The sequence below is a fragment of the Corylus avellana genome, chromosome 3 (assembly GCF_965113065.1).
Source record: "Corylus avellana chromosome 3, dhCorAvel1.hap1.2, whole genome shotgun sequence".
NCBI classification, from domain to species: Eukaryota; Viridiplantae; Streptophyta; class Magnoliopsida; order Fagales; family Betulaceae; genus Corylus; species Corylus avellana.
In genome coordinates this window covers 7,308,163-7,325,538 of record NC_142492.1, presented here as the reverse complement: position 1 = coordinate 7,325,538, position 17,376 = coordinate 7,308,163, and the positions used below count along the sequence as shown (strand labels likewise).

Below are 17,376 nucleotides of genomic sequence, written 5' to 3'. Positions count from 1 at the left end.
TTGTTTTTAAATGAAACTTTAGATAAGTTTGTCTTAATTTGTACCTCTTTTGTTTCTGTAATCGCTTTATGCGATCCTTTGAGAGTACTGGGTCACTTATTTGACCAATTTCATATTCTTTGTAATTATTTCTGCACTATTTTAATTTATGTTGGGTTTATTGTTAGAGAGCCCATCCATCTTTTAATTTTAAAATCGCCTATTTTCTCTTTCTTTCGGATCACGAATAAGAAAGATCTTCTCCTATAACTATTTTCCTTAATTAATTTAAAAAAAAAAAAATCATACCCAACTTCTAGCCGAGTAGGGCTCAGTTTGTAACACTATACTCTCAAATAAGGCACCATGCATATCCAAAAAGCATTCCCAGTACTTTCTCATTATTTTTCGTACATTTAAGGATCTAAACTACTTTTTGCTTTTTTATGTCAAAATGCACTCCAATAGTTTTCCTTAATCATTTTCTATATCATTAAAATATTTATTTTTTTAATTATATTATATATATGAGAGGAGAGATGAGAGAGAATTGTGAGACATGAGAAGAGTAAGGAGAGAAGAGAGAGAATCATTTTTTAAAAAAAATTTAATAATCATAAGGATTGCAATAGTGAAACCCAAAACGCTGTAGTATTCATAATGTTTAGGGTTCATTTAGGAAGTCTGCTGTGAAATATTTTCTGCAATTTTTTGAACACATTTCCTAAATTTAGAAAATAGATTCTTTTATAAAGAGTCTGCGAAAATGATATTCAGAATAATTGTCACATTATAGAAGTCAAGGAAAAAGGAAAAGAAAGAGGAGGAGGGAGTGGTGAAAGTTGTAGTTCCACTTCACATTTCACATAAGGTACATGGGGTCTTTCATACTCTGACCACAAAACATCGATCTATTTCACATTCTAAGTCTGATCAAACTGTCTACATCACCATATATATATTGCATATATAGATATAATACAAAGCAATGATCGAAGACATGATCATGGATTTTAATTAAAGCTTAAATGTCTACTAATAAGCCATCTTTCTTAGAGGAAGCGTTCCGGCTGCTTGAGAGGCTCCACCGATCTGAAAGCTCCAGAGACGACCCCCCGCTATGACCGCACTTTGCGACGGTCCTGACGCTCTCTATCAACTCTTCGGTGCGACCCTCTTGCGACAATATCTCCAGCAACTGCTCCGGGCTTATAACAAGCTTCACTTTCCAGAACCTTCCACTGTTGTACCGGGAGAAAACCTCCGTGTAAGACCTCTTCAGCATCCCCTGGTAGTCCAACGACATCCTGTATGGGGCAGCCAACGACGTCGTCGGTATGCTGTTCGACCGGATGTGGCCTTGCCGGACGATCTGGCCGTGCGTGTTGTTGTTGTTAACTTTGTCTGTGGCGTGGAGGGGGAGGAGATAGTATGACTCGCCTGCCACCAGCTCTTCGTGCTGAGAGAGTGGCTTCCAGAAGAGGTCGTGGCTTCTGAAAATGCCGTGGCCTGGAAACTCGTTGGTGATGCATCCGACGGTTACTGGCGCGAAGAACTCCATCACTCCTCCGTTGGATGTGACGACTTTGATCACTCCCCCGTCAACCTCCCCCAAGCCTCCAAACAGACAGTTTCCCATGTATAACAGTAACACACAATGATCAAAGCATATTGTCTTGGGGGGGGTGGCGTTTTGGAGGGTATAAAAGGGAGGGAAAGTTGTGGAGGGATAGGTGTTAATCGTCGGTGGGATTCTTCTTGGGAGCTTTCTTATGTATTCCACCCACCAAAGAAAACAAAGCAAGAAAAGAGAGAAAAAGGAAGAACATGGGCTATGGTTGGAACTAATTGATCCTTGAGGGACCCATATAGATCTAAGATTGTTAGCCAGTCAACATTAGTATCAACTGGTCAATAAACAAGGGAGGGAACATTGGGCGTCCTTTCCACTTTCTCTTTATCAAAATCAATTTTTTGGTCCCACATTTCTACAGCTACCAAAGTGACCCTAGAGAATTTTGTTGGTTTTGGGGTTTAATACATATTGTTTATAAAGAGGTAGATATGAGTGTGGAAAAGAAGGGTTTTGTGTCTGTCCTCATTCTTTGCACATAGGACATCCTCAATCATTGATCTGTCACTCTCAATTAGGACGGCAATTGTTTATACAGTATAACACAACATAAAATTAATAGATTAAAGTTAAATAACCTAAAATTAAATGAATTGAATTAAACTTAACTTATATAATTTTATACTCATATCTCGACACAATTCATTCCTAATCTCAATTTGCATCTAGAGCATTTACAATACAAGAGGCTTATTCTAAAAGAAGTAGGTAATCGATCAACATTATCTTGTTTTTTTTTTTTTTGGGGGGGGTGGTTTTCATGGGAGTGGTTCTTTATTTTACATTTCATTCAAGCTTTAAGCACTTGTGAAGTAACAATTAATTTTTGTACACTTTGCAAACATTTTATGACAAATTTATATATATAATTTATTGTGAAGAGAGAATGTTAGAGAAATGCTAGAATATATATAAATAAAATAGTTAAATTTATTTCTTCTTATTAGCATAAGTTTTTGGAATAAGTAGTAATTTAATAATAAAAATATATATATATATATTTTTTTTAAATTTAGTGAGTTGTAAACGACTCTCACCAAATATTTTTCTAAATTGCTGAACTAAATACAACTTATTTTACTTTCTTTTTAGCATCGATCCCGCTAGCCCAAAAAAAAAACATATGACTAACACGATGTGAATGCTCTAAATGTTTGTGAGGAAAGCATTTTGATGACAACAATTGATTTGAACTAATAGTTTGTGAATCTTGTCAAAGTGGTCCATGCATTTGCCACTTTTATAGACAAGTGGCTATCAATTCTTTTATCTTATCTTTCGAAGGTTAATTAATAATTAGCATTTTGGTTGTGACCAAAGAAATAGAAGATTAAAATCTCCATAAAGTAGCACTTCTAGAAACAACCAAAAATAAACACCATAGAAAAAGGAACAGAAATAAGTGGGACATGCACCCACGGAAATCTTGGGAGAACCGTTTGGTCGCACTCGGCACTTCCATGAAGTTGCTTTTTCGTGTCCCATTAGAACATGGATGGATGGCTCTTTTCCCCTCTCCAACAACTACTTGGTACAGTAAGGTTGCTGTCACTGTCAGCAGTATTACAAGTACACAAGCTTTTTTCTTAAATGCTTGAATTTCCCGCCACAAAAATAAATAATTAATTACTTGTGTATCAAGCCCTTCCATTTTGTGGATCGGGTTCAAAAACAATCGTTAGAGGTTTTCGATCGGATTTATATACCTGCTTAGACAAATGTTCAGAATTATCTTGAATGCTTGTTCGGATTGGCTTTTTCAAATGGTTGTAATTCAAACAATTAATTATTGAAAATTTCGATCCTCAATTAAAAATTTCGATCCCCAATCGACCCAGATAGAAAATTATTGAACTTTTTGACATGGTGTTATTTTCTTCTCTTATATATATGCTAAAAAAGAAAAGGGAAAAGGCCCATAAACATATATATTTACTACTATGCAGAAGGGTTTCTTAGTTAATTCACTCATCTTTCAAGAAACCCCCCAACAAAAATTTTGGAAGCATGCTTGCCATGTTGGGCACTTTCTGCAGGAATTTGGGTCATTTTCTGAATATAATATAAAAAAATTTCTTAATTAATTGTTTATTGTGTGTGTGTGTGTTTTGGTAGAATATTTGATTCCAATTGAATGAAGTTTCTTAATTTCTTTGCTTTCTATGGGAAAATGTAGGAGTAATTTCTTCCAATCTTTTGGAGTACTGGGGGGGGTGGTTACAGAAATTGAGAGTTTAATTTTAACATGCAAACATTTATTTCCTAAATAACAAAGTGCTACTCACTTCCTTCATGGATGGTCTGCAACACAGGTCTCCACCTTGACCCTTTCTGAATTCCAAAGAGAATCTCCTCCACTGATATCTTGTTGGACAGCAATTCTTGAAGCTGATTCTTTGTTATCACCACTTTCATTCTCTTTGTACCGCTTGTGGTATCCATGTCTATCGAACAAGCAGGAGAGTAATTATTAGGCGCAGCCGGAGAAGACAGTGGGAGAAGATAATAAACATGCCCCACCTTCAACTCATAATTCATAGGAAGCTGCCTCAATGGTCTTTCCGACAGGCCAATACCATAACCAGAGAAGTTCATCAAGACATCCTTAACAAGCATAGGCCTCCTGTACACTAAGCTCTCTCCATCACTTCTCATAACCCGTAATATAACTTCTAGGTGGTTTGACACGGCTGCTTGAGCACAAGATTTTCTTAAGCAATTGCCCATGGCTGCCAATGATACCAATAAAGAAACTAGTCCCTTTATATTTTATATAAATATATAAAATCGGGGGAAGGGGTGCATGCAGTGAGAAGTTTTAAAGGGACAAGCGAGCCATATTTTGGTTCATGTTTATTATAATAAAAGCTTCGTTTGTTATGACTTGTGAGTAGACAAGTACCTTTCTGTTACAACAAAAGTTTAAACACAATAGAGCGAGCAAGGAAAAAAAAACATAACATTAATTGGCAACATGCAAGCCTTTTCTCATCCCTTTATATATGCACTTTGGATAAGGGTACGTAACGTGGCCTAAAAGAAAGGGTTAAGAAAGGGTACGTAAAATGTCCATACAATATTCAAAAAATTGAAATTCGAACAATATAAGAGGAGAATTGTAGAGTTCATCTTTCCTAAACTCTTATTATTAGAATTTCAATCTATACATTAAAACTAGGTACGTACGTAGCACATGAAATCTCCTTTTTGAGAATAAGAATTGGGAGCCAATGAGCATCATATAGACCCCTCATGAAGTCTAAGAGGTAGCCTTACAAAATATCCTACTTGGCAATTAAGTAGGATTTTGAGAGATGATTATGGTCCCTTCCCTCTCGTTAATGGTGACTTAATTTTACAAACATTTTGCCGTGGTCAATGCGGCGATTGACGCCATAAAGCATAAGCATAGGGCAAGTGTAATGGTTTCATATATATATATATATAGTTTACTCTGTCCACCAAATTATATATTGTTTTAAGTCTAAGTGTATTTTTTGGAGCTTTCTATTTGATCTGCCTTCTTAAATGGACCGGCAGCTATGGGAGATGTCCACGTAATCTTTTGCAATAATGTCATTATCGATCACCAAATTATATATTTTTTAAGTGTACGTAATGGCATCAGCCATCATGCTTACATAACCATAACGTATAACTCAAACAATTAAACTAACGGCCTAAGTCTAAGATTGTAAATTAGCATGATAAATCACACTTTTATTGTACCACTATTTTATTCGAAATGTCGATTGAACCTTATTTAATAATTGAAAAATAAAAATAAAATAGAATATATAGTGATGGAATAAAAATATAGTTTCTAACATTATTCTAAAATGTATGATGAATAGACCTTGTTATAATATCAATACCAAAGGTCTAGCTATATTGGGCAAATAAAATTTAAAGCATAATATTGTGTCCACTCTAGTAAGTTTAATTAATAGGATACATGGGATTATCTTGACAATCTTGATAAGAATGTTGTGAGATGTATTATAATAGTCTATGCGACACTTATCACTTACCATGTTACTTATCATGTTAGCTACTAAACAAGACGATTTATGTGTCAAATATTGTTACTTCATTTTTTTCACATTAAAGAAAATTTACAAAATAATACGGGTTGTCACTTGTAAGGGGTTGTAATTAATAAAAGGTGTAGTACTCCAAATACTTTTCATCTTTATAATTAGTTGTTAATCAATATTGTTATTTCATAGATTGTTATACACTTATACAGTATACTTTTACCATACAACTATATAATTGGCATGACAGTAAAAATTAATCTTTTTTTTAATAAGTGCTGATTCAATGGTTGATTTAACTGCTACATCATCAAATTATATAAAAGTCATATATCAGTCTACTAAGAGTATGTTTGAGATTATGTTTGAAAAATAAAGTCAAAAGTGCATTTTGATCAATTTTTTTAAGTAAAAAAAAAAAAAAAAAAAAGGCTTCTGAAATTTTTTACTAGACAAGCTACCTGTTGTTTGGCACACCTTTCTAAGTAATAAAAATACTTTTAAACTCGTCCCAAGAGGTAGCTCAATCGGCTAGGACCACACTTTATGAAGTGGAGGTCACTAGTTCGAATTCTCCTCCCCCCTCTTGTGCGGACATGTCAAAAAAAAAAAAAACTTTAAACTCTTAAACGTGCTCTCAAACAAGTTATAAATAGCATTAGTCTTACATGTGAATAGAATCAGGCCCACATTAAAGAGCTTTTATATATGGTACATGATAATGATTGCGGCCAGAACTAAAAAAAAAAAACAATGCGGCCAGAACTTTGTCACGCATGGATCTAGCCCATAAGGGATCGATAAAGTAGAAAGGGCATAGGTCAGGCTTAAGATGGGCTTGGCTGACCCGGTCTTGGAACTGATCGTAGCCTGGCCCAAGTTATGGCGCCCAATTGAGTCCACGATCAGCCCAATTCATCTGAATTTAGATATAATTAATAGTGATTTGCATTAATGGCGCTTCCCATCATCCACATAAAAAAATATATATGGAAAAACTTCAGTAAGGCCCCCCGAACTTCTAGCCGATTTGATAAACATTCTCTGAATTACCAAAACTTTCACTTAGGCCCCCTGAACCTTGGTTTGCTCTCACTTTGGACCCTTCTGTCAGTTTTCAACGTTAAAGTCAAACGGTTTGACTTTTTATACCCATTATACCCTCACCTCAAAACTATACCGTTTTGTGCTCTAAAACTACAATACTCACCTAGCCCAAAATGATGTCGTTTTAAGTATAATATTAAAAAAAAAAAAAAAAAAAAGGAACCAAATCGGGGTAGCTTCAGCCACCCCCTGACCGGTCTGGGGGTGGTCTAGCCACCACCAAAAGGCCAGAAAAACAAAAAGGGGGGAACAGGTGTTTTGGGAGTGGCCGGACCACCTCCAAGGGGCTGGGGGTGGTTTCGGCTCTGAATTACCAAAACTTTCACTTAGGCCTCCTGAACCTTGGCTTGCTCTCACTTTGGACCCTTCTGTCAGTTTTCAACGTTAAAGTCAAACGGTTTGACTTTTTATACCCATTATACCCTCACCTCAAAACTATACCGTTTTGTGCTCTAAAACTACAACACTCACTTAGCCCAAAATGATGTCGTTTTAAGTATAATATTTAAAAAAAATAAAAAAAAAAGGAACCAAATCGGGGTAGCTTCAGCCACCCCCTGACCGGTCTGGGGGTGGTCAAACCACCCCCATGGCCAAGGGGGTGGTCTAGCCACCACCAAAAGGCCAGAAAAACAAAAAGGGGGGAACAGGTGTTTTGGGGGTGGCCGGACCACCTCCAAGGGGCTGGGGGTGGTTTCGGCCACCCCTTACTGGCAGTATGGGTTGGTCAAAACCACCCCCAAAAAATTTCTCCCGTGCAATTTTTTTTTGGGCTTTCGGGAGTGGTTAACCTGGGGATGGTTTCTGCCAACCCATACGGCCGATAGGGGGTGGCTGAAACTACCCTCAGCCCCTTGGGGGTGGTCGGACCACCCCCAAAACACCCGATCCCCCCACCCCCCCCCCCCTATTTTTTTTTCTTTTTTTTTTTTTTTGGCCTTTTGGGGGTGGCCGGACCACCCCCAGACCGGCCAGGGGGTGGCTCCAGCCACCCCGATTTGGTCCCTTTTTTTTTTTTTTTTTTTAATACTCAAAACGATGTCGTTTTGGGCTGGGCAATGATGTAGTTTTGAAGTCCAAAACGGTGTAGTTTTGGAGCTTAAAACGACGTAGTTTTGGTTGAGGGTATAATAGGCACAAAATATCGGTTTAACGGTGAAAACTAACAGAGGAAAAAAAAATAATAGAAATTGAAAGTTCAAGAAGGTAAAGTGAGAGAGTTTAAAGTATAGGGGTATTTGTCAAATCAGCTGAAAGTTTAGTGGAGCTTACTGAAGTCTCCCCAATATATATAATTAAAAATTTTAAATCATGTGAGAATATATATATATATATATATATATATATATATATATATATTATAAAATAATTCTTCTTCATTTTACATGTGAAATAAAAATTTTCTCAAATTTTATGATTTATATTCCGTACAATTATTATTTTTTTTAATTTTTCTTTTAATCTTTATTTAAATCATTATTTTGAGGATTGCGTGAATAGTGAGTACTAGACTACTCGCCATACATCATGTCATTATTTAGCTTCACATGAATCACATGCATGCCTGATTGATCCCGAAATTCATGGATACTACGTTTACTTCTTTCAACTACTAAGAGCATTCCCAATGTTTTTTTTTTTTTTTAAAAAAAAAAAAAAAAACATTCTCAATAGAAGAGATAAATGTTACTTTTATCTAAAATGGCTCTTTAAATGTTTAAAAAATCTCTTACATTTGATTAGCCAAAAGAAAATGTAAAATAGATATTTGATTGGAAGAGTTAAAACAAAAGCTAAATGTAACAGCACTTTTTAAGAGAGCTATTTTATTTTTCATTGTTTCTCTCACATGTTTTCTCATTTTCCTAAATATTTTCATACTTTTTCTCTGCATGTTCTCTTTTTCCCAAAATTTTTTCCTTTTTTCCTCTCACATTTTCTCTTTTTTCCAAAAATTTTAGTACTTTAATAATATTTTAATAGAATAGATAGAAATATAGCTAATCGGATGTAGAGACATTTAAAAATTGCTTAGCTAAACTAGATAAAAATAAGTTTTTAGAAGCCATTTTACATAAAAATATGACTCCTCTATTGGGAATGCTCTAGTTAATTTATTATATGTTTCCAAGGGCATGTTTGGGATAATATTTGAGGGATTTAAAAGTATTTTTAATACTTAAAAAGTCTGTTTGAAGAAAAAAGTAAAAATTAAAAGCGCTTTTAAGAATTCAAAAAGGTTAAAAATTGCTAAAAATCACTTTTGATAAAAGCTTAAAAATGAAATTTTTGCCCAAAAGCTATTTTGTACTTAAAAGCTCTATTTCTCAAACGCAATCCCAAACAAGCTCTAAAGGGTAGCTCAATCGGCTAGGAATCACGTATCATAAAACAGAGATCAATAGTTCGAATCTTCCATTTCCCTCTTATGTGGACATGTAAAAAATATATATATATATATTATATCCTTTCAAAGTTAAAAAAGTTATTACGTCACTTGTTATTCTACCAACCTCTTTCAGGTACAATATATGTTATATTCCAAAAAATTATAAAAATACAACTATTCTCTTTTATATATATATATGAAGAAGAAAAATATCGCTAAACTAACCACAGCAAGCCATAGGTCCTTTTTTTTTTTTTTGAATTTTTTATTTTACAAAGAGGTATTTTTGTCATTTATGCTTATTTCATTAGGATTTAAAAAATAATAAAAAATAATAAAAATAAATAAATAAATAGATAAATAAAAAACAGAGTGATTATTAAAAGGGGCTAATAGAATAGCATCGGTCATTTTATAACTTTTTGAAGGATAAATATAATCTTCCTAAATTTATGAAGTATGGAACCCACTCCCATATCATTGCCGCACCAGGTCAGTGGCGGATGGAATTCATTTAACCAGGAGCGTCAATAAAATAATAAAATATAATAATAAATTATTATTTTTTTGGTTATTTTTATATATTATATTTTTATTATAATATGGTAAATACAATAAAAAAAAAATTATACCACAATATATGTATCACAAAAAGCATATGTATCTGACTTCATAAATATATGCTAAATTGATATATCAGTTACTATGTAGGCACTAGTACAAAAGTAAAGGAAAATATAAAATATAAAATGTCTAAAGTTGCATTATACGTACGCTGTCTTAGACAAACAAAATGATGAAAATGAAAGATATATCTCAATTAAAAAGCTTAAATTATAACCGAAACAAATTAAGGGCGCTGTCATAACCAAGACAAATTAAGGCCTTAATGGCTTTAATTATAAACTTTACTCTCAACTTACTCGATTGGGTTATGACAGGAAAATGCCAAATGTTTTTCTTTTGACATATTCACATAAGAGAATGGGGAGGGTGGATTCGAACTAGTGACCTCCGCTTCATGAAAATGTCAAATATTGATAAATAAACATTAAATTTATTGACTTTTTTTTTTTTTGGTAATATCAAACCAAGAAACCGAAACAGCCAATGAGGGTAAGATTAGAAAAAGTCTGAAAAACATCAAACACGTTACAGGAGAATGAGAGAAACCAAGTTCTTTGACTTCTTGGACAATTGAGTCATTGACAATGCACAGAAAATGTGAGAGAAACATCAAACACGCAATGACCGACGCACAGACATCAAACAATTAAAAATTAACAGTACGCTGCACATTGAATTGAATTAAAAATTAACAGTACGCAACAAACCAAAAAATTAAAAATACCATAATCTTTTATATTATATTGCTTTAATTCATCCCCATATTATATTATATCTTCTCATATCATAATCTTTTTCTTCTTTTTTTTCTAATCATATCATATCATATCGTAAATTAAATTGCTTTAACTCCCATCTTAATAAAATCTCATACAACTAAATTTTAAAGATTTGAGATGACACACATGAAATAACTAACTCTACACGTTATTTAAATTTTGTTTAAAGATATATTAATATCGACTTCATATATATTGTTAAATACATCCACTTTAAATCATTGTCACGAAATGAATATCATCCATTTTATTAGAAATAGATAGCATCATATTCCTTGGTAGCCAAAGGTGCTAATTTACATCCGCTATGGAATTTATTGCTAGATGAAATTGGTCTTAGCTAATATAAGGTATGCTTTGAATTTTCATCAATTTTTTCTTACATTACCATCAAAGGTGGTGGTTCAATGGCCAAAGGAAATTTTCAACGTGGTTAGGCATGTACTAGGGCGTGGGTTTGAATATTCGCAATGAAGAATCCTCACATATGCCTGATTAGTATTAGTCGCTTTGATTCTCATTGATGCCTTAGTGAGGCTGGGTCAGGCTATAGCTAAATCGGACTGGAAGGAGCACCTACGATTCTCACCGTCTAGGCCCTTCCTGTGCAGCTCCCAGCGAGTAGGTACGCCCAGATAGGATAGCCACAATTGGTCTCCCTGGCCTACCTTTTATTAGGAAAAAAAAAAAGGTGAAAGTGAAAGTTTATATGGGTCTATCTATCCCAACAAATATGAGGACATTTTTATAACTATTTAGACATATGAACCTCATAAAAACTCTTACATTAATTTGCTGTTTAAATTACTATTAATTAAACAATAAAATTGATCGATTTCTCTATGCAATAAAGCGCGGAAGAATAAAAGGCAATTGCAAGGAGGAGTGACCTAAGAAACTTTAACTTAGGTATGGTTTTCCAAGCTCCATGATACCTAAGTCTCCCTTTATTTAATGTCTATCCATAAAAGGTAAACTTCTACCACGAGATGTTGATAAAAACAAAAAACAAAAAAAAAAGCAATGTTATAACTTATAGGCATGGGGGATCCGTGTTTCCACACATATTTGCTTCTCCATAACAATTGTAATGATATAGATAATGAATTGGCGGTGTGAATTCCACATAATTCTGACAGTCCCATAAAAAAAGGGGTATTGGAGCTTAACCTGAACGAGTAATGCTATACACGCTCTTATTTTTACATTTTCATTCTCACATGTTTGTGGCTTTTAAAATTAACATTAAATCAAAATTCTGAATGATAATTTTCAAAGACACGTCAAAGAGTATGAAAATGAGAAAGTGTGCAGTATTTAATAAGAGATTTTTGTCCGTTAAATGGAAGTATGTTGCTTTTGCTGCTTTGGTCTATATACATGGCAAGAAAAGGAGGTGATGTTTAGATTGATTTGAGATTAGGGGTTTAATCTTGTTCAGGCTTTCTTTTCTTTTTTTTTTTAAATACATTCCATTGTATTAAAAAGAAGATGGGTTACAATGGTCAATGGAACAAAAATTCAATAGGGGTGCACATTCAAACCAAACAGTTTACCACGCAAACAATGTCAATTTGGTACGGTCACATCAATTTTGTGAGGAAAATAAAAGTATAAGAATGTAATTTGATTGAGTCATGTGAACTGTGCAGCATTGGCCGACTAGTTACAGGGTTTATTATATCATGATATTGCTGCAACTTGTTAGTAATTAAGCTTTGTATTTAAATTCAATAACAATTGGGAACCAACCGCTGGTATTAATTGCGTACATGTATGTGCCCCTTGAAATGGAAGTCGGATTATCTTTCTTTCTAAACAAGATTGTTAAAACGTATTGAATGGGTCACATCTTCTCTTTCTATGGGTTTCTCAGGAAAGTGACAGAGTCGGAGAAGGAAAATTATAGAAAATAAAGTCAATCAACCGGTTCTTATCATTACCCTTTTTTTAATCCATTAATTCATGCTGGGAGTACGGATTTACCCTTGCCATCACTACTTATATCAGACCTACCCCTGTGCTGCATATATACTCATTACTCACAAACATTTGCAGGAAATTAAAAGTGAGTATTAATTGATTATTTTGGTCTGGATATATACAAATCAACCCATTAAATGGGTTTATAAAAGAATCACAACATGAAAACAAATTAATAGTAATCTCATACACACAACATAACTCAGTACGCTAGGCCGCTACCACCAATTCAATTATCAACTTTCCCACATGGAAAAGTTTCTCCTTAATTGGCAGGTGTATTTGCTGTTTCTTTTGTATTGTTAATTTTGTTCTCTTGTTTGTTTCCAATCTGATCTGTAAATAATAATTTTTAGTAGATTAAGAAAGACAGTAGAACATAATTAATAGTTAGAGGAAAATATACGTATTATTTCATCGTTCCCGAAGTAACACGTGGTTGTTTGGTAATTTCGTCTTAAATTAATTTCCGGCCACCACGACGTACATTCATGTTGAAGTTAATTTTCCAAGTAAAACACTAAAAAGGCGACACGGTCCATGCCCTATGCGACAAGTAGAAAGAAGCACACAAGTGGCCCTCATTCTCGTGGCTAGCTTGTTGCCTAAATCATTAATATATATAATATTAAATTGGGAGTCAAGATCATATAGTGTCGAATACAAGAAAGGTCATCACAAGAATCATCGCATAAATTAACCATAGCTACCCGCTGAACAATTTCCTAATACTATCAAAAAAACAAGGATCGATTTCCAAGGCACACAGCAGAAGATGGAAAACGGGCATGGAGGATCTGCAAAGACTGCCGGGAAGGTCATCTCTTGCAGAGGTAAGAGGTTTTTTCAGCTGCCATCATGTTTTTCTTGTCTACAGTCTACTAATAATGTCTGCTTCTCCATGGCGGTGGTGGTGGTGAAGCTGCTGTTGTACATGGCCCGGGAGAGCCTTTTGTGGTGGAAGATGTACGTGTCGATCCCCCTCAAAACATGGAGGTGCGGATCAAGATCCTCTTCACCTCCATCTGTCACACTGATCTCAGCGCTTGGCAAGGCGAGGTATATATATATCAGAACATTCGAAAACTTAATTATTCGCCATTACTCTGTATATGACCCCACAATTTTGTTTGATTTTTGTTGAAGAATGAAGCACAGAGAGCATACCCACGAATTCTGGGGCATGAAGCTTCCGGGTAACAATCAATATGTTTGATACATTTGTTGCATTACTAGCTATAAGTTTTTGAGGTTTTTCACGATCGAGTTTCGTCGTCGATCGATACAGGATTGTTGAGAGCGTGGGTGAAGGTGTGACGGACATGGAAGCAGGGGACCATGTGGTGCCAATCTTCAATGGAGAGTGTGGAGACTGCGTATACTGCAAGTGCGAGAAAACTAATATGTGCGAGAGATCTGGGGTGAACCCCTTCAAGACGGTGATGGTTAGCGACGGGAAGAGTCGGTTCTCCAGTAAAGAAGGGAAGCCCATCTTCCATTTTCTCAACACCTCCACTTTCAGCGAGTACACCGTGCTCGAATCCGCCTGCGTCGTCAAGATTGACTCTCAGGCTTCCCTCAAGAAGATGACATTGCTCAGCTGCGGTGTTTCTACCGGTAAGAACTAACAACCGCCTCTTTCTTTTTTTTTCTTTTTTTTTCTTTTTTTTTTATTTTTGTTCGCGTGTGGGGTTTATAATTTAATTAAATGAGATGACTTTGAACAATAATTTATTAATTTTGTGTAGGACTCACATTAAATTTGCCGTTAAAAACTACTAAAATAATAATAATTGTCTGCATCTTGCTATCCATACCTATTCGCTATTCACAAAAACTATTATCAATTTGGCTGCGAATAATTGTTTTAGGGTATGTAGTTGCGTTAATAACTACATATGCATTTTCTTTATATATAATATATATTTATGTTTTTAGTTTTGGAAAAAAAAAAATTTAATGTTTGAATTTTGGAATTTTTTTTTTTTTATTATTTGCTGGATTTGTAATTCATTTTTGATATATTTGTTGGGTTTGTAGTATAGTTGGATTTCTGTGCTATAAAACTCTCTTAATTTGTTTTGATTTAATTGCCTAAGCTATAAAACTCTATTGATTTGTTTTCATTGAATGCACTTAAATGTTCTTTCTTTTATTATTATTATTTTTTCAAATATACTGATAGATATATCTGTAATAACCGCGCAAATGTAAATATCTAAAGTGATAGCCTTACTATGTAGATGCGAATATTGCTAATTCGTATTTTTACTCCTAAATTCTGTTATTCGTCTAAAAAATTCTCAACTCTTATGCGGCGTCTTAATATATGTGTATAAGACTATATAAAAAAATCTTAACTTATTTAATTATAAAAATAAGATCTTTCAATCTTATCCGTTAATTTCGTAAACATTCACCATTTATAAAAGCCTTTTAAATGCAATTCAAAGTTCAAACTTGGCAGCTTGCTCCTGTCAATAGGTCCTGCATCTCAGGGTCAACTTGTCCAATTGCATCCTTTCACGCGATCACTTTTAGGTTCAAGATATTCTTGAATTTCTAAAATAATTTTTATAAATCGATTAAAAAAAAAAAAAACTAATGATTGTTTTTACATTAAATCACTCTAATTTTGGTTTATAAATATTTTTTTTATGCTTAAAATATGATAAAATCTTAGATAAGATTTATAATAGGTATAATTGAGATAGAGATCTTCAGCGAAATTGTTCAGATTTTTAGCAATTCGAATAGCAAATATCAGAAAGTAAAAAAATTTTAAACAACCTGTTCATTGTTAAAACATGCGGGTCTCATAAAAACTCTTTCACATTTAATATCGTACTTGCTAGCCGACCGAACGTCAAATTACTACAAATCTGGGATATGTATTATTGTATCCAACGTGGTAGTGAGGTTGAAAGAATGCAGGATTGGTACCCAAATGGCACCATCTTGAAAGATATTCTATGGGTCCCTTGTGCTTTGAAAATAGTACAAGACCTCGGTCAGCTCCTGGGGGACATGCATTAATGGTTTCCCTGTCGGTAGGCTTACAAACCAGAAGTTTGGTCCCTTCACCCTTGTGCTTTGATATCTGATATCTCTCACTTTCGCTGTGATTGTGCATCTGAAAATCTTGGCCACCTGATCAAAGGAGTTGGAGCTGCATGGAACAGTGCCAATGTCAAAGCCGGCTCAACCGTGGCAATTTTTGGTTTGGGTGCTGTGGGGCTCGCTGTAAGTTCAACTTATTCACTTCGATAGAAATTTACACAAGTAAATTTTGGACTGTAAATTTTGCTTGAAATCCCTCCAAAACTTTTTAACAACTCCGACATTAAATATGAGATGTGTGTGTCCTTCAACGCGAATGAAGAAACAAGAATGATGTTTATCCAGGTTGCTGAGGGGGCACGGGCACGAGGAGCATCGAGAATAATTGGTGTTGATATCAACCCCAAGAAATTCATAAAAGGTATTTAATGCTTTCTTACTTTTATTTTATTTAGGGTCAGCGCCGACCGAATATGATGTTTTTGTTTACATTTGTGTGTGTTCGTGACAGGTCGAGTGATGGGAATCACGGACACTGTAAATCCAAGTGAAATCAAGAAGCCGGTGAATGAGGTTAGTGAATTTACTATAATCACAAATTAAATTAGGGGATAAAATTGGGTTAGAAATTTCTCGACAAAAGAACAAAAGAGAGAGAGTAGACTTCAAAGATGACATATGTTGGCTTGTGGGGGGGTGGGGGTGGCAGATTATTAGGGAAATGACAGGAGGAGGCGTGGATTATAGCTTTGAGTGCGCAGGCAACTTGGACGTTCTAAGGGAGGCCTTCTCGTCAACACATGAGGTACATTGAATTCTACTTTGTTTTTTGTTTTTTTTTGGTCTTTTTCAAAGCTGTCTTATTCTGAAAAAACATTGGTCTATTGATGAGCAGGGATGGGGATTGTGTGTGATATTGGGAATTCATCAAACCCCAAGACTTCTTCCTCTCCATCCAATGGAATTGTTCAATGGTCGCATGATAATCGGTTCTGTCTTCGGAGGCTTCAAAGGGAAGTCCCAACTGCCTCATTTTGCCAAAGAATGCATGAACGGGGTCGGTTACTCTAAATGCTCTCTCAATTTTAACGTCCGCTCTTGGTTAAGCAATTTCAAAATGTGCGGTTTTAAAAAATCTCGGGGACCAAACAGACGGGCCATTAATAAAGATAGTTCCCATTTCTAAACCATCATCCTCACGATTGTGCCATTTCGGTTATTTTCAGGTGGTGAATTTAGACGAGTTTATTACGCACGAGCTTCCATTTGAGAAGATAAACGAGGCATTTCAGCTGCTCGTGGATGGGAAGTCATTGAGATGCCTTCTACACCTTTAAGCTAGCCTTTCTTGCAGGCTGACATAAAGGGCAATCAGAGGGAATTTACAGGCGTGCCTACTCTACATTACTACTCCAAATAGACCATATTTCGAGTCTTTAATAATATCATTTGGATGTACTATTTTACAGTACCCTCTTTATTTCCTTATTGTATTTTGAATTAATCATATCATTCTATGCCGGCTATTTTTGTTACTTTCCAAGTACTCAAACTCAACATAAACTTAACTATGACTGTAAAAATTGATTTATACAATCTTATAAACATGTTTCAACATAATCTAAACCCGACAAGCGACAATTAGAGCTGACAATTTTTAACATAACTCACAAACCCAACACAAAATTAACAAGTCATGGTTTAAAGGTCTAACCCATTTACTTAAATAAGTCGAGTTATGATTAACCTATGTAATCTCATATTCATGACTCAACAAAACAC

General features: G+C 34.7%; 3 protein-coding genes across 3 annotated transcripts; 1 reads left to right on the top strand and 2 right to left on the bottom strand.

Moving 5' to 3' along the window:
• Positions 1-753: 753 nt before the first annotated feature.
• On the bottom strand, positions 754-1,780 carry LOC132175941 (DUF4228 domain protein). Its single transcript, XM_059588038.2, has one exon. The coding sequence runs from the start codon at positions 1,616-1,618 to the stop codon at positions 1,004-1,006; it is 615 nt and encodes a 204-aa protein (XP_059444021.2). The 5' UTR covers positions 1,619-1,780; the 3' UTR covers positions 754-1,003.
• Positions 1,781-3,889: 2,109 nt separating this feature from the next.
• On the bottom strand, positions 3,890-4,339 carry LOC148586735 (uncharacterized). The gene has a single exon (XM_088514300.1). The coding sequence runs from the start codon at positions 4,337-4,339 to the stop codon at positions 3,890-3,892; it is 450 nt and encodes a 149-aa protein (XP_088370426.1).
• An 8,836-nt stretch (positions 4,340-13,175) lies between these two features.
• LOC132174846 (alcohol dehydrogenase-like 3) lies at positions 13,176-17,114 on the top strand. Its single transcript, XM_059586549.2, has 10 exons — positions 13,176-13,367; positions 13,457-13,593; positions 13,681-13,730; positions 13,823-14,151; positions 15,695-15,777; positions 15,940-16,015; positions 16,106-16,167; positions 16,304-16,399; positions 16,490-16,651; positions 16,821-17,114. Exons 1-10 carry the CDS (start codon positions 13,310-13,312, stop codon positions 16,929-16,931), a joined length of 1,164 nt encoding a protein of 387 aa, XP_059442532.2. The 5' UTR covers positions 13,176-13,309; the 3' UTR covers positions 16,932-17,114.
• Positions 17,115-17,376: the final 262 nt, after the last annotated feature.